The 18,431-nt window shown below is 37.5% G+C and overlaps 1 protein-coding gene across 2 annotated transcripts in view; it reads left to right on the top strand.

Moving 5' to 3' along the window:
- The first annotated feature begins 6,591 nt into the window (after positions 1-6,591).
- The window catches only part of HBS1L (HBS1 like translational GTPase), an 81,160-nt gene continuing 69,320 nt past the window's right edge, over positions 6,592-18,431 (top strand). The window contains exons 1-2 of one of the 2 annotated variants that reach the window (XM_043456769.1): positions 6,592-6,781; positions 12,311-12,376. In XM_043456769.1, the coding sequence (XP_043312704.1) occupies positions 6,739-6,781; positions 12,311-12,376 (109 nt within the window). In that variant the 5' untranslated portion in view covers positions 6,592-6,738. The remainder of the gene's footprint in view (positions 6,782-12,310; positions 12,377-18,431) is intronic. The other variant, XM_043456768.1, reaches the window with a different exon arrangement.

Genomic DNA, 18,431 nt, shown 5'->3' with positions numbered 1-18,431 from the left:
AGGGGCAAGAAGGTACTAAATGTTCTGATGGACCAAGAGGCCTGGAAGTAAAGATGCAAAAGCCTGATGGGAACAATATCATTGGAGACAGTGGAAAAGTTCAAGGGTGTCCGTGTGACGGATGTCAGCACCAAGGCACGAAACCAGACCAGTCCCATCTCAATGGGGATCAACGTAACATTCAATGACCAGATGTGCTCCATCCACTGCAATGGAAGTCAGGGGGGGCCTCAGATTTTTTTGGATGCTTTCTATGTATCAGGGGCTGTTTCAGGTGTTATCTTGAATTAGGACATTTAAGTCCTTACTGTCCTTTAAGGTTGTTCAAGTTTTATTTACCATCTTACAGCATAGTTAATATGGCATCAGAGGACAAGCAATTGACCCAAGATTATATAGCTGATAAATGGAAGAACAAGGCTTTTCATGCAGGAAGCTCTTAACCACTGTAGTAATTGCCACCGTGCTAAATATTTTCTCTTTCTGTGCTGAGAAGTTGCAGAAACTTCTTACCGCACCCATGTTTCTCAACAGGATGAAATTCTCATCTTCAAATTGACTAAAAATGTGAAAGAGATTGAATTTCACGGAAAGAAACTCTGCAAAGAAACTAGCTTTATTGATATAAAATTAACATATCATACATCTTATCCATTTAAAGTGTACAATTTTTACAGTTTTTGTTGTATTTTTTGTTGTATTTTCAGAGATGTGTAACCATCACCACAATCAATTTTAGAACATTTCTATCACTCCCAATAAACCCACTGTCCATTAGCAGTCACTCCCCATTTACCTCCAACAATTCTAGCCCTATGCAGTCCTTAACCTACTTTCTGCCTCTAGATTTGCTTTGTTGGACATTTCATAAAAATGGAGTCATGCACAATGTTTGATTTGCTACTGATTTCTTTCATTTAATGTTTCTAAGATTCATTCAAGTGGTAGCATATCATCAGTATTTATTCTTTCTATTGTCAAATAATATTCTATTTTATGAATTTACCACTTTTAAAAAAATCATTCATCAGCTAATGAACATTTATCATGACTTGTGACTATCATGAATAATGCTGCTGTGAACACTTGTGTATAACTTTTTGTGTGAACAAATGTTTTGTTTTTTTTGGAGGTATACAAAAACAGAGATTTGTAATGTAGAAATTTCTATTCACAGCTTATATTTCCATATTGCCCACTCTCTCTTTTTCACCTTGCCAACAGTTTCTTTTTCCAGAATCCTATTGATAGTGATGTCTCCAAACTTATGAAATTCTTCTACCTTACAAATATATTTTACATGTTACAAATTCATTCAACAAAATGAGTTTTGTATTAGCTACTATATTGGATGCTGGAGATACAAAATAAGCTAAAGGATGTTCTGCTGATAAGGAATTTATATCTAGAACATAAACAATTAGAATATCATTAATGTATATTATAGCAGAAACAACCAAAGGGTACTATGAATGTCCAGAGTAGGGGTGCTTATTCTGTCAGAGTCAAGGAAGAATAACACTCCTGAGTAACAAAAGGGGACATGAACATTGAAGGGAATTCTAGCGGAAAGGATAGTATGTGCAAATGTCCTGGGGCAGGAAGAGTTTGAAACACTAAAAGTAGGAACTGTGGCATACATTGCCTCAGGCACGGCGGTGGAGTGGTGTCTGGTGAGGCGTAAAATCAACCAGCGGTGAAATTACAAAGGATGCTGATGTCTTTCCAAGGATTCAAACTTATTGTGTAAGCAATGTGGCTCCATTGAAAGAATTTAAACTGGAGGATTAGTTATTTCTATAACACTTAGAATAACATGAACCTTGAGAAAGTGAATCTTATAAAGAATTCCTGAACCATATTTATTATTGTATTTCATGACAGAGTGCTTGACAGCCCAGGATTGGTGGTTGAAAGAATATATCTGTGTAAGAAGAAGGTTTTGCCTGGGCATTATTACTTTTCTGGTATTCCCTATCAAGTGTAGTTCACAACTAAATATAGAACACTTTGACTTTTATTTTGTTCTTGTACAGTCATTCTGCCTTATGAAGTTCATGACCCTACCATTGACTTTTCAAAGTTTTGATATGTTCTGCATTAAGCTCAATAATACCACACAGAAATCTAAAAAGCACCTACCGAATTCCTTTGAAGATCTGTTTTAGCTTCCCTGAATACCTTCTTGTTTGTTTAGTTATGCTGTCAGTGCTTCTGTGGAATATGGAACCCCTGGACAGCCTCAAGCCCTTTGGGGGCAAAACTCTATCTTGATTAAGAATCTATTCATTGGATCTTGCCAGTTTTCACTCAGCTAAATGATTTTTAAAAAAGAGAGAGAGAGATGGACAGACAGAAAGAAAGAAAGAAAGAGGATTACACATGAAGGTGGTCAGAGGAAATTCCAAAGAGGAGTGTAAGAATATTATTAGGTCAGACAGAGGGTTATAGAACTAATTTAGAAGCTCAGGAAGAAAATTAAGTCATTTGTCTATGGTATTACAGATATTTAGAAATGATAAAGATGACTATAGATGTACATTATTAATGAATAATCATAATCACAGAACTGCAAAGGACCCCAAACAGATCCTCTATTTACATACCTCATTTTATTGTTTGGAGTATAGGCACTTAATTAGAAAACTCTAGAACTTTTCTCGTATGCTGAGTCGACTGTCAGAATTGCAATGATTCTCCCTCTTTTCCAGCTGTTCCTTTCTTAATGATTAAGATCAATTCCTTTATTTCATTTTAAGAATTACGAGGAATTCTCTGGGTGTCCAGTGGGTAGGACTCTGCACTTTCCACTGCAGGAGAAATGGGTTTGATCTGTGTGGAGTAACTAAGATCATGCAAACCGCTTCAAGATGTAGACCAAAAAAAAAAAAAAAAGAAGAATTATTGAGTATAGAAGTCATCATAATGTATTTTCCAAAATTCCTATTGAGTATTTCAGTAGCTGTCAAGAGCAGTATTGTTTCAGAAACATGGGAAAATTTTAAATTCAAGTTTAAAATGATCGGTTTACAATAGATAACAGAAAACAAACCACTCCAGGAAATACTGACATATTGCCAAATGAATCCTAAGAAACTGCAAGCTGCAAAGTGAAGACAAAAAAAAAAAGGAGTTTATTCCTTGTCAACGATTCTTCAATAAAGGTGCTAAGAACTTTATGATGTAATTATGCTTTCACTTTTAATTTTTAAAAAAATTGATAGTAAAATAAATCATTTGTATAGTTTGTGGTATTTATTAAATATCTCATAGCTATAAATTATTATATAAATAATATAAATTATTTATAATTTATATAATATAAATTTTACAAATTTTATATTAATATAAAAAATAAATTATTATATAAATAATAATATATAGCTATTTTTAATATAATTTATATAGCTATATTTATTGTATAAATATAATAAAATTCATTATTTTATTTAGCAAATGTTCAAAGTGCCAGACATTAGGGTGCTGGAGAAGCAGATATAAAGCATTCCAACTAGTGGTGTACAGAATTAGCATTTACTGAGTACCAAAGGAGTTCAGAGCATGTCACCCAAAAATATTCTTTGGTATATTGATTATTTTGAGTTGAAGTAACTGGAGAAACACCAAGAAAGGCTCTCAGATTTTTTTCTTTCCACCTAGAAGCACATCATAAAATTTGCTCATGAAAAAAGTGTCCTTCCTATACCAGGAGTTGATGCTGAAATGGATTGTATAAACTTACTGAAACATCCCCTATCTTTCAATGGTTTTGTAGCCCCTCCCTTCTTCCAGAATACTTAGCACTTCCCCAAAATTTACAACCCATAGCCCAAATCCTTTGTCTCCTCTGTGTGAAATCCTTCTACATGGAATTATTATTCATTCCACATGTAAATTATTATTCACAACTCTATGTTTTAGATGTTCCTCTGGTGACTCAGCTGGTAAAGAATATGCCTGAGTTAGATACTATCATTATCTCCATTTTACAGATGAAGAAACAGGCTACAACATAAAGATTACCTAAAAGTATACAAAAAGATCTTCACAACCTAGATAATCATGATGGTGTGATCACTCACCTAGAGCCAGACATCCTAGAATGTGAAGTCAAGTGGGCCTTAGGAAGCATCACTACGAACAAAGCTAGTGGAGGTGATGGAATTCCAGTTGAGTTATTTCAAATCCTGAAAGATGATGCTGTGAAAGTGCTGCACTCAATATGCCAGCCAATTTGGAAAACTCAGCAATGGCCACAGGACTGGAAAAGGTCAGTTTTCATTCCAATCCCAAAGAAAGGCAATGCCAAAGAATGCTCAAACTACTGCACAATTGCACTCATCTCACACGCTAGTAAAGTAGTGCTCAAAATTCTCCAAGCCAGGCTTCAGCAATATGTGAACAGTGAACTTCCAGATGTTCAAGCTGGTTTTAGAAAAGGCAGAGGAACCAGAGATCAAATTGCCAACATCTGCTGGATCATCAAAAAAGCAAGAGAGTTCCAGAAAAACATCTATTTCTGCTTTATTGACTATGCCAAAGCCTTTGACTGTGAGGATCACAATAAAGTGTGGAAAATTCTTAAAGAGATGAGAATATCAGACCACCTGACCTGCCTCTTGAGAAACCTGTATGCAGGTCAGGAAGCAACAGTTAGAACTGGACATGGAACAACAGACTGGTTCCAAGTAAGAAAAGGAGTATGTCAAGGCTGTATATTGTCACCCTACTTATTTAACTTACATGCAGAGTACAGCATGAGAAACGCTGGGCAGAGGAAGCACAAGCTGGAATCAAGATTGCTGGGAGAAATATCAATAACCTCAGATATTGACACCACTTTTACGGCGGAAAGAGAAGAACAACTAAAGAGCCTCTTGATGAAAGTGAAAGAGGGGAGTGAAAAAGTTGGCTTAAAGCTCAACATTCAGAAAACTAAGATCATGGCATTCGGTTCCATCACTTCATGGGAAATAGATGGGGAAACAGTGGAAACAGTGGCTGACTTTATTTTCTTGGGCTCCAAAATCACTGCAGATGGTGATTGCAGCCATGAAATTAAAAGACACTTACTCCTTGGAAGGAAAGTTATGACCAACTTAGACAGCATATTAAAAAGCAGAGACATTACTTTGTCAGCAAAGGTCCATCTAGTCAAGGCTATGGTTTTTCCAGTGGTCATGTATGGATGTGAGAGTTGGACGGTAAAGAAAGCTGAGCGCTGAAGAACTGATATTTTTGAGCTGTGGTGTTGGAGAAGACTCTTGAGAGTCCCTTGGACTGCAAGGAGATCCAACTAGTCCATCCTAAAGGAGATCAGTCCTGGGTGTTCATTGGAAGGACTGATGTTGAAGCTGAAACTCCAATACTTTGGCCACCTGATGCGAAGAGCTGACTCACTGGAAAAGACCCCGATCCTGGGAGAGACTGAGGGCAGGAGAAGAAGGGGACGACAGAGGATGAGATGGTTGGATGGCATCACTGAGTCAAAGGACATGGGTTTGGGTGGGCTCCGGGAGTTGATGATGGACAGGGAGGCCTGGTGTGCTGCGGTTCATGGGGTCGCAATAGTCAAGACACCACTGAGCGACTGAATTTAACTGAACTGAAGTGTAAAATAAAGAAACACTTATATCACATAAAATTAGCAACTATTTTTGTGTAAAATTAAACATTTGATAGACACTTTCAAACACATGTAAAAATTACCGTTCAAGCCAGTTTCAAATATGAATTGAATTTGTATCATTATTTTCTCTTTCAATTATGGATAATAAAAAGCTGAAAGTAAGCTTTTTATTTCTATAATTTAATGTAAAGTATCACTACTTCAAAAACTAAGTGCAGTTCTTCAGTATAATAAAGAGGTTGGTTTTTTACATAGCATCATTCACTTTGTGATCTAAGAAATGACATTTAATAAAAGGTTATAGATTTGTTCATTAGTAACATTCATCACCATTTAAGACCAGTGCTGTGTCTGAAAGCTATATTGAGTACTCTTAGCATGTTATTGTGTTCAATGAACGGTCAATAAATCCTTTATGACGCTGATGATAATCCTTTCCATCCATAGCTAAAGACAGACAGCTGTTTATCAGAAGTATTAATGCAGACTGGGGCATATACATGAAAACACGAATTACATATACAAATGCATGGTTACCTATCATAGCTAGGTTATTAATGAAAATACAGCCGTTTAATAAGAGTCTTTTTAGTCTTTAAAATTTTAACTAATTCTAATACCAAACTTAAAGTTTGTTAACTCCTATTAGAGCCTAAATAGGCCCCAAAGATGAAAGTTGGATAAGAGAAGGTTCCTGCTCTTATTGAGCACAGTCATCTTTCACTAGATTATCAGAAGCCAAATTTGGAAAAAAATTGGGAACGCTGGTGTAGGTCAAAGAAACCCGAGCGAAATACTTGGTTCAAAACAACAAACGCTCCGTGGTGGAAGCCTTCTCTTTCGAACGTCCCGTCAATCAAGCTATCTGTGGGCGGGGCCACGCCGAAACCTACCCCTCCCTTGAGTTCCAGTAGTACGCATGCGTCCTCCGGGAGGCGGCTGACCCTGAGAGGTTGCCGTACGCAGATAAGACGCCGCGCATGCGCAGGCGCTGAGGCCTGCGGGAATTCAAGATGGCGTATAGGTGTACTTCGGGCCGCAGTTGGCGCGTTACCAGCATCTGAGCGGATAGTTTGTAAGGGACTGTGGCAAACGCCCTCTCCGCTGCCATGGCCAGGCATCGGAATGTCCGAGGCTATAACTACGATGAAGGTAGGTGGCAGGGTCATGCCAGGACGTTACGTTCACCGTTCCAGCCGGGCTCGCAGACGGTTGGCACCACCTTCCATATGTTAGTTTCTCCTCAGTGGTGCCAGGTTGGAGTTCAGAGGAGGCTTATTTGGGGAAAGTTACAGGTCGTCTGAGTGCCAGCGAATAGCGTTGTTACATGGCGTTGTTTTAAGTGATTTTTGTCTTCTGGGATTGATTTTATTTGGGGCGGGGGAAGTGCTGCTGGGCCTCATTTGGGAAGGACATTTGAAGAGGCTGGGATTCGGTGATACTTAACACACGTAAGCATTATCACCACTCCCATTGTTTCCTCCCAGGTCGGTTACATGGTTTTATGTAGCTCCTCTCGACCCTTCTTTCACAAGTGCCCATGAGACTTTATTTGTAGAGCACTGATTGATTTAACGCTTATACTCAGCTGTTCTGCTGTAACTGTCAGCCCTACTTGGTAAATCTTGTGTGTTTGTTCATACACACTTAATGCAGAATCTGGCTTGAGTTAGTTAACTTATTTTCTATGCTTTTCAAATTAAATTGGAAACTTAGGAGATGGTAGAAGAAAATACGTATTAAAAAGGCCCGGAGAGTAAGTTGATCAGATTTTGACGCGTGTATTTAATTCTTGGTTGGTCATGCTCAATATAAATGTACTTTAGGGGGTAAAAAGTAGCATTAGAAGAAAGGGGGCTTTGAAAAGGACTTGCTAATTTTAAAAGTGAAATAAAGGGGAAAAAATGTGAATGTTGTCCAGGAGTTTAAAAAGATAATTAGTTTGGGACAAACATTTCTAAGCAGTGGATAGTTAGCGGCATCACCTAGCATCATACAAGGTAAAATTATAAATATGAAGGAATGCAAATGAATAAAGATCAGTCACTTTCCTGAGTACAGAGTGTGAAGCATGCTTAGTGTATTGGTGATCGTTATTAGCATTCCCAGCAAATTATTCTAGAACATCACTATGCTAATCAGAGTGGAGGGAAGCTAATACCCTGTGCTGCATTTCCAGACAGTGATCCAGTCTACCTGGCACATGTTAGGTTCCTGGGGATCACTTAAGAAGTCTTTCTAAATATTGCAGTGGGTGTTAAGTATTGCCTGTGGAGCACTATTACCTGAGAAATGACTTTAGCCTGGGAGATATTTTTGCAGATATGTTGTAAAAGACATGAATAGGCCTAATTACTACTTATTCATTTCTTTTTACAATTTTTTTAATTGGTGAAAAATTGCTTTACAGCGTTGCGTTGATTTCTATCGTACAACAACGCCAATCAGTCATTATATATAAGAGATCAGTCCTGGGTTTCATTGGAAGGACTGATGTTGAAGCTGAAACTCCAATACTTTGGCCACCTCATGCGAAGAGCTGACTCATTTGAAAAGACCCTGATGCTGGGAAAGATTGAAGGCAGGAGGAGAAGGGGACGACAGAGGATGAGGTGGTTGGATGGCATCACCAACTCAATGGACATGGGTTTGGGTGGACTCTGGGAGTTGGTGATGGACAGGGAGCCCTGGTGTGCTGTGGTTCATGGTGTTGCAAAGAGTCGGACACGACTGAGTGACTGAACTGAACTGAACTGTTGTGTTGGTTTCTATTGTGCAACAATGCCAATCAGTCATTATATATATTCCCTCCCTCTTGAGCCTCTCTCCCTTCCCCCCATTCCACCCCTCTAGGTCATCACAGTTGTTCATTTCTTTAATAGATATTGTGTCTTCAATCAACATTAACTGAGTGCCTAGATAACTGTTAGAGAGTTTTGGGGACCAACAGTAAGATGTTTGAGAGAGTCTAAAGGGGAAAATACACAAGTAGCAGATGATCATGAAATGCTACAGAGCGTGCTTATGAAGTGCTGTGGGAGCTACTTAAGTGATTGCACTGTTGAGAATGAATTGGAGGAGTTCAGCAGAACTTCTGTGTGAAGGAAGGCATCCTGAAGGAGAGGTGCTTGACTGGAGGGAGTGAGTGCCAAGTATCTTCGCACCTTAGTGACCCCAGATCAAGTGGTCAGGTTGTCAGATTATTTGGAACAGTTGTTGACATCATAACCAAGCTGTTCCTATAGCATCAGAGGTTCATCCCCTTTTCCTGTTTGTAAAAGTTCTATTTATTTTAAGTGTCTGGTTTATTTCTCATCTTCCCTGTTAAGCTTTCCCTTCTCTCAGATAATAATTTAAGAATTCTCAAAAGTACTGTAACCTCATTACAGAGATTTTGTGCTCCCAAACTTATTGGTTCCTCTATTTAACTTTGATTTTGTTTTTCTCTGATATATGGGTAGTACTTTACATGACTGCCTCAGTCAGTCAGTTCAGTCACTCAGTCGTGTCCAACTCTTTGTGACCCCATGGACTGCAGCACGCCAGGCTTCCCTGTCCCATCACCAACCCCTGGAACTTGCTCAGACTCATGTCCATCGAGTTGGTGATGCCATCCAACCATCTCATCTTATGTCATTCCCTTCTCCTGCCTTCAGTCTTTCCCAGCATCAGAGTCTTTTACAATGAATCAGTTCTTCAAATCAAGTGGCTAAACTGTTGGAGTTTCAGGACTGATTTCCTTTAGGATGGACTGGTTTGATTTCCTTGCATTCCAGGGGACTCTAGAGAGTCTTCTCCAACACCATAGTTCAAAGGCATCAATTCTTCAGCACTCAGCTTTCTTTATAGTCCAACTCTCACATCCGTACATGACTATTGGAAAAACCATAGCTTTGACTAGATGGACTTTTGTTGGCAAATAATGTCTCTGCTTTTTAATATGCTGTCTAGGTTGGTCATAGCTTTTCTTACCAGGAGCAAGCAAGTCTTCTAATTTCATGGCTGCGGTCACCATCTGCAGAGATTTTGGAGCCCAAGAAAATAAAGTCTCTCACTGTTTCCATATTTATTTGCCATGAAGTGATGGGACCAGATGCCCTGATCTTAGTTTTTAGAATGTTGATTTTTAAGCCATCTTTTTCACTCTCCTCTTTCACTTTCATCAAGGTGGTCTTTAGTTCCTCTTTGTTTTCTACCATAAGGGTGGTGTCATCTGCATATCTGAGGTTATTGATGTGTCTCTCGGCAATCTTGATTCCAGTTTGTGTTATATCCTGCCTGGCATTTCGCATGATGTACTCTGCATGTAAGTTAAATAAGCAGGGTGACGATATACAGCCTTGACATACTCCTTTCCCAATTTGAAACCAGTCTGTTGTTCCATGTCCAATTCTAACTGTTGCTTCTTGACTTGCACACAGATTTGTCAGGAGACAGGTAAGGTGGTCTGGTATTCTCATCTCTTTGAGAGTTTTCCACAGTTTGTTGTGATATACACCATCAGACGTTTTGGAGTAGTCAATAAAGCAGAAATAGACGTTTTTCTGGAATTCCCTTGCTTTTTCTATGATCCAACGTATATTGGTAGTTTGATCTCTGGTTCCTCTGCCTTCTCAATCCAGCTTGAACATCTGGGAGTTCACGGTTCATGTACTGTTGAAGCCTGACTTGGAGAATTTTGAGCATTACTTTGCTAGTGTGTGAGATGAGTGCAATTGTGCGGTAGTTTGAACATTCTTTGGTGTTGCCCTGCTTTGGGATTGGAATTAAAACTGACCTTTTCCAGTCCTATGGCCACTGCTGAGTTTTTCAAATTTGCTGGCATATTGAGTGCAGCACTTTCATAGCATCATCTGAGGATTTGTAATAGCTCAACTGGAATTCCATCACCTCCACTAGCTTTGTTCGTAGTGATGCTTCCTAAGGCCCACTTGATTTCACATTCCAGGATGTCTGGCTCTAGGTGAGTGATCACACCATTCTGCTTACCTGGGTCCTGAAGATCTTGTTTGTGTGGTTCTGTGTATTCTTGCTACCTCTTCTTAATATCTTCTGCTTCTGTTAGGTCCATACCATTTCTGTCCTTAATTGTGCCCATCTTTGGATGAAAAGTTCCCTTGGTATCTCTAATTTTCTTGAAGAGATCTCTAGTCTCACCCATTAATTAATAAATATCCCAGGAAGGCAAAACCCATGCTTTATATTTATTCCAGTAGCTAGCATAGTGCTTTTTATGCAGTAAATACTCCAGAATATTGTTGAGGAAAAGAAGCACTTTTATAGAGATAATAGGAAAGGATTGTGTTTATCTTTTAATAATTGTAACAATTTCAGGGTCCATTTCAGTGTAAAAAAAAACTGACCCAGTATAAAAAGAAATTGTTTTCTTTAATATCCAAGTTTTTTGTGACTGGCTTCTCACTTATTTGCTAATAATTTTTATTAACTCAGGATGCTGATTATTGTTTAATAATTTAATAAATTATTAAGTTTATTGAATATTGCATGTTTTTATTGAGTAATAACATTTATGTAATGTTTATTTGTCGTAAGTATTTGGTCTCAGCCTTTGAACATGCAGTTCTTGCTGCTGCTACATGAGCACCCTCAGAAATTAGCTAGCTATCCTTAAGAACTGGTTCACAACATGATATTCCGGGGGATCTTTCCCTAGCCACCCCGCTCCCAGTTCTGTTTTTGTTGTTCTTATGTGTGTTCCAGAGTCATTCCTGATCATGTGTCAGACACTTGTTACATAGCTTTGTAACCACCCGGTTTCTGTCTCCCTCTGATTTTAGGTTTGCAGAGATCGGGGAATGTGCCTGTCGCTCAGTCTTGTTCCCCAAATGCCTCTGCTAGCCCCTGTCACAGTGTCAGTATTTGTCCAGTGACCGAATACACTTACGGAAGCATGTTTATGTTCCTTACGAACTTTTACTTAATAGATTGTTTGATTCATTAGTTGATAATAAAGCAAGTATTAATTTATGTCAGGCCCGTGTCAGGTAGTTGTCTAGAGTCTTGCCCTGAAGGAGCTTATAGTCTCATGGAGTGAACCAGGTGTGGTGCTTTGAAGACATTCAATTAGAGGAGAGTGCTAGAGAATACAGGCGGTAGGGGAGGGGCTTGCTGCTTTACCTGGAGTGGTCAGGGAAGACGTCCACAAATAGATGATGTTTGAATGGGAACCTTAACTGGGAGAAGGAAACAGCCTTAGGAAAACCTCGGCAAAGACCATATTCTAATCAGTAGGAAAAAAGACCAACTAGCTAGAGCAGAGAGGAGTTTAGGATAAGCTGGGTTTTGTATGTTGCCTAGCTTTACATGAAGAGAAACTGCCTTTGTGGTCTGATTGTATACCCTGCGCTAGTCAGTTGTATGAAAAATAAATGCTTTGCTTAGAGCAGGCACTTGGTGAGTAAAATGGGTGGGTGGCTTATTTCAGATCTTTGTCAATTAAAAATCTAAAAACACATATGTCTTTATAAATATGTAAAGTCAGTAAATACCAACTTTTGGTACAATGTTTGGATTTTTTTTTTTGAAAAGTAGACGTTCTAAGTTCCTTTAATTTAGGTGAACAGTAATTTATTTTGGAGAGAATTCAGATGCTTCCTCATTAATAACTAAGAATAGAAGACAAACTTGTAAATATTTTTATCTCTTGTATTTTTATTTTAGATTTTGAAGATGATGACCTCTATGGCCAGTCTGTAGAGGATGATTATTGTATTTCCCCATCAACAGGTGAGTTTTAAAAAAAAATTTGATTTTCATTATTTGAGTATTTAAAAATGTTAAGTAAGTATTATTGTCATTCTAGAACTAGTGTGTCCTAGAAGACTATAATATGTACCATTTAGAAAGATAATTGTTAACTTTAAAGGTATATAAAATAATTTTATTACTTATGAATAGAATATAAAGTTTTGATTCCTTCATTTAGCTTTATACAATTTGAAGAAAACTCTCAAAACTATGGTTTTCCAGTATTCTTTGCAGTATGCAATTAATCTAAATTGATTAAAATGATAATTTAGTCAGTAGTGAAAATCTAAACTTCTAAAGACAGAAAGCAGTTAGTCTTATATCCCCAGGAAAATCTTGAATATTAGGAACACTGAAGTTATGCATAAACTTCCCTTCATACATTATTTTATCTACTGTAAATAAACCTAGTACATAGTTCAAACTTGTGATGGAGCCGCAAAATGATTTAGAGTTCAAATTCCTGTAGGATTCCACATCAGAGCTGCACCTTTTGTCTCATTTGCTGAAAAACTTCTCTGCAATCACATAATGAAAACATTTCCTGTGTTGGCGGCAGAGACAGTGTCTTTGATCCAGACCTTTTTCTTACTAATCCTCCCAACAGTGCATTTATCTTCAAATTTTATCCTACTCTATAAACAACTGGTTAAAATGCTCTGCTGAATTTTACTATGCCATAAAAGTGGGTCCAATTAAATATAGTTATGTACAGCATAAATAAACTCATAGAGTTCATTTTTCACAAGTTGAAGGTTTAATGTAGTAATTGAAATTTCCACCAGTCTGCCTTGTCTTTAATACCTTACAGTTTGTTCAACTGTCTTGTAAACCTTTCCCCGCTTTAAGCCTCTTCATAGTTTCTGAAGACTAAATATGTCCCTTCTGACTTTTTAGAATTTCTTCTTTTTTATAAAGGCACAGATGCCTTGGAAGTTGTCTTAGCACCCCTACTCTGCCTTACATCTTTTGTCCTATTACTTATTACTCTGTAATGCATCTAGCTCTTTATGGGTACTTTGCTCATTTAGCCTGACTAATCAGAGCCTTTCCTCTCTTTCTTCAATGTTACACCGTTATCAGTCATGATTTTGTTAGGAGATAGAAATTGCACTGGTTATTTTGCCAGAGAGATTTTAATTTAAAAAGTTAACTAGGTATTAGAGAACACAAAGTGCAAATGAGAATATCAAGGAGGTAGTAGCTTCAGGAAGCATTTATCATCTCTAGCTCCTAGGGGAATCAGCAGACAGGGATGGAGCCAACCTTTTAGGACCTTGTGGGGGGCTCCTTGGAGCTAGGACCTAGGGGTGTGGCAGGAAGATTCTGCCTTGTTGCTTTGCCATTGAAGTTAAGAGAAGGGACTGTGGAGCTGGGGCTCAGACCTGAGAAGGGGAATGTTGCGTGGTTGGTACTGGTGTCTCTGAAGGGACCCTGGGAAGCTGAGTTCAGCCTTTTAAAGAGGGCATTCTATCCAGCAGTCTCGTCATGGTTGAAGTTGGTTCTGGGAGTTTTGGAAAAACTGATATTGATTATGATTACTGGAACAAATGATTTTGGTAAGATGAAATGTTGCTGGGGTCATGGTAACTAGATAAGAAGCAAAAAGGAAAGGAACATGTGTGTTCCTCCTAGTCTCCTTTTATTATCTCCATGTTGGCTGAACCTAAAAGGGAACCAGTTGTCTGAAGAAATGTGCTTTGCAGAGACTTCAACCTCAGCATCACAGAGCAAAGAAGACTGGCTTAAAAGTGGAGAGGTGGCTTAACCAGCATTTCTTTTAAGCTTATTATTCAGGGATTCAGAAAAGCCATATTTTGTTGAGATTAGGGATAAAAGAAATTTCAGTTTTTCTGAGGAGCCTCACAAGCACTTGTCATTTGCAGTGTGTTAAAAAACAACAACTCTGTGGGTTAACCTTTTGGGGTGCCTACAGTTCATCATAATCAGTTGACTAGGTGATGAAGTAGTGTCTGGTAGCACTAGTTAGTACTATGAATGAAGTAAAGATCATGGCATGTTCATGAGACTGATGATAATATGGGTGTGGTAATTAGATTTGAGTGTTTTTTTTTTTTTAAGTACATGCAGTAGAGACTGGATTAAAGGTGGTACCTAAGTGGTTGAACTTAGAATAGTTAGTTAGGAGACTATTATACTAATCTAGAAAAATATCTCAGGACAGTGTTCTCAAAATGTGGTCCATGTGCCATTTGCATCACTTGAGAATTTGTTAGAAAAGTATTTCTTGGCCCCATCTCATATTCAGTGGGGCACAGGTACTGCTTTGAGAACTGTTTGTTTAGGATAGAGGTGATAGTGGTAGATTTGGAAATAGATTCAAGAGATAATTATAGGAGCTAAAGACTACTGGACTTGGAAGTTGGTTGACTATGACTTGCACAGGAAAGCTTCATGGAGGGAGGGACTACTGAAAAACATCTTCATATTGCAGATTAATACGTTCATTTATCTAGGCTTGTTGAACTAAATCATGCTTAATGTTGAGTAATGAGCCATCAGTACACAAGGGTCAGGCATTCTGAAGGTGTTTTTCTGAGATTTGCTTTTGTGACCTACCTTTCTTGAGGTCATAGTTTATCCCTTCTCTCTCACAGCTCTTGATATGTGTACTGTGTATGGTTCATATTCAGAACAGTCTATCTGAGAGTACCTTTGTATGCTCCAGGAGGTGAAATCGACTTTATTAGAGCAGGAGATAGTTAAATAGTTTTGACTTTCCTCTGTGACAAACTGGTATTTTTAACAAAAGCGCATGGTTTAGGATTTTTAAATTTTCTGAAACATGTATAAAATATCAGTAATATCAGATCAGACACTTAATATTCCTCTTTAGTGGTGTATTCTTCCCAGGAATTTTCAATTAAAAAAGAAATAGTTTTAGAAGGATACTTTTGTTCTTAAAGAAGCAGCTAATGTCATTCATTGAAGAAATTATTATATTTATGATCTAATGAATTCTGGTAATTGAATGACTTTATCAATTAATAGGAATTTCTCTAAAATTTATCATGTATTTTTAAAAATTCTACTAAATACAGTTTTCTTTATGGTAAGGTGATTGCTAAATGTTATAGCTTTTTTTTCCTTTGGAAAGATTGACTGAATATTGCTTTGATACTGAATATTTAACTTATATTAGGGAGCTGCAAAAAGATAGCAAAAAAGGGATAGCAAAAAGAGCCTATAAATAGGACTTTACAGTTTTTAATCTTGTTTCAACTAATATAATTAGAAGTGTTAAAAGATAAACTGAGGCTAACTAACATTTTTTTTCAGAGTTTAGTTGCACAAGCATCAATTTGAATCCGCTCCAAATGGGAAGTGGTTAGGAGCACTCCATCAACAGAAGTTGGGGCAGGGTTTTTATAGAGAATACACAAAACAAAGCAAGGAAATTATTTGATTGGCTTACAGCTTAAAACACATTATTTGTGAGAGAATAATTGGCTTTTTGTGATTGGATGCTCTTAATCCTGAGGCCTTTACAGGAATTGACTCTGGATTGGTTTTACCTTTGCAGCCAAGGCATTAGAGCCACTTCAGTCTCCTGACCTCCTTTAACAGTAGATATCCTTATTCAGTCCATTCCAACTCAGAACCTTTATTGAGCATCAGTTAACTTGTAAAGAAGCTTGTTAAAAATTCCCTTCAAACGATAATATGGTGGGTAAAGAGATGGTCCTGCCTGAAGAAGGTGGGAAAGATTTCTGGAAGGAGATGGAATTGGAACTGGTGAATTTGGGAGCAAGAGTGGCATCCTAGAGAAAGGAACCAACAGTGCTTGAACAGCGGTCTCTTGAGTGAGGCGTGTTTGGGAAGACTCATGGTGAATGCAGTTGGAGCACAGAGCGGGCTTGGAAAGGAAATAGCCAGATTGTGGAAGGCAGTTTTTAGTTTTAGCTGTGTAATGTCAGTTTATTGAAGGCTTTTTAATTAAGGGGTCACGTTTTAGGAAATTAACTGATGATGGTAAGCAAAGGGGACTACATTTGGATGAAAGGGGAGACTTGTAAGCTGTTTCCTACCTTCTCTGATGATACCAATCAGCTGAGTAATTGTTTTCTAAAAATACAGATTCCCTGCCCCATTCTAGCACCACTTAACCAGAATCTCCAGGGGAAGAAGCCTAGAAAGCTGTATCTTTAATGAGTGCCTCACATGATTTTTATTTTATATTTAGGAAACAGTGTTAAGCAGTTACAGGAGTCAAGGTTTTGAATTCTCTGAATTTTTATGTTTATCAAAATACTTGAAAAATTTGCAAGTCATTATGGTGTTCAGTTTTTCAGAAAGCGTTTCTGTCAAAGCTTGTGATTTAAATTTTTAGAATAGAAGAGCATTTTATATTTATCATTTTCTCTCCATTGCTTTTATCTCACTTTTTTTTTTTTTTGTTGGCCTTGGCTCTCATTTCAATTTCAGAGGTCTGGATGCTGCTTTTTCCCCTGGTAGCTATTGTCCCTGGGGAATTTTCCTATCCACTGTCTCTCCCCACTCTTCAACAAATCCAGCCATCATTTACTTCTAAAACAGTGGCCACAATATAGGTTTCTGAGTTGGATTTATGTTTGGGAGGGTGTAGGAAAACCTTCCAGGAAGAATAGCTCCTTGGAGGTAGAGTGGAAGCCTGGATTTTGACAACTTCCATTTTCTTTGTCAATATTTTCTAAGTGAAAATTGTTGATAGAAGTATCTGATTTCTTCTCTCACTTAATTTTCGATTTGTCTTAGGGTTTTCCTTACAGTTCAGAGCTATGAGAGGAAGTTGGGGAAAGTATATTTGTTACCTTTAGGCTAAACTGAATACAGTTTACAGCCAGGAAAGTAATTTGAAAATCATTGAGCACAAAATGGCCTGGTTTACATTTTTTAATACTACCACATTTTATTGTATCTAAGATGCCATAGATTGTAAGACATACTATTACTTTACATACCAGTTAAAAAAATCAGCTGTCAATCTAAGTATTACATAATACTAAGATACCACTTGCTTGTAAGACATATCCCTCATTCTGAGATTTTTTTTTATGTGAAACAGTGATCATCTTAGAAAATCTGTGAAATAGGATATTTTTCCTACCATTTAACCATGCTGACTTTATAATGGCAATATTGTATTTTACTTGTGCAGGATGGGGGAAATGGTGATATATATACAGCATAATATGTACATTCTTGAAAAACTGCAGTCCTCAAATTTGTATACTAAAAAATAACAAAGCCTGTGGGGAAAAAACAGGGTCATGACAGATCACTCAGCCTATAAAGTACTAATAACACAAAAAAATCATCTAATAAAAATGCTTGCATATTTAGAAAGTTAATGTTAATTTCCAAATAAAGTTATATTCCAGGAAATGTTTTTGTTAAATGTTTAAATTTAAAAATGTATTTTTTTACATTTAACAAAATATTTTTTATAAATGTTTACATTTTGTTACATGTTTGCAAGATGAAAGCTTGATAAACCTGTAGGAAGAGTTGAAACTAATGAATGATGTTGCAAAGGCAAAATGCTGACAGGTCTTAGAGAGCCAAGCAGGAAGCAAGCACAGAACAGGACACAGGGCCAAAGTGAGCCAAGAGGACAAGTGTGGGGCTATCTAACTTTACAGTACAATTCCAATTACAGTATAATGCTCTGTGGTTGAACTTCGTATTTGCCTTACAAAGTGTTGGGGGTGGGGAGAATCTCATAAACGAAAGCATCTTGAATGTTATACCCTCATCATTCCCCTATTGACCATTTGGTATAAACTAGTATATGTTAAGGAAACATGCATTATAGCAGAATAGATTAAATTCTTTCAGCTGCTCTGTATTTCTCTTATTCTGTTCTTGCCTTTTTTATTGTAAGTGCTCCAGTCTTCAATGATCACTTAATCTTTTGTACTTCTGTCGCACTTGTCATCTGTAATAATTATTTGGCTTTTTAAAATTTGTCACTACCTTTTCTTTTTTTGCCTTTCCTGCTAATCTGTCAGGCCATCGTTGATTTATACTATGA

This window comes from Cervus canadensis, chromosome 33, assembly GCF_019320065.1.
Source record: "Cervus canadensis isolate Bull #8, Minnesota chromosome 33, ASM1932006v1, whole genome shotgun sequence".
Classification (NCBI taxonomy): Eukaryota; Metazoa; Chordata; class Mammalia; order Artiodactyla; family Cervidae; genus Cervus; species Cervus canadensis.
Note: the sequence above shows the minus strand (reverse complement) of the source record. Positions and strands in the feature narration are given on the sequence as shown.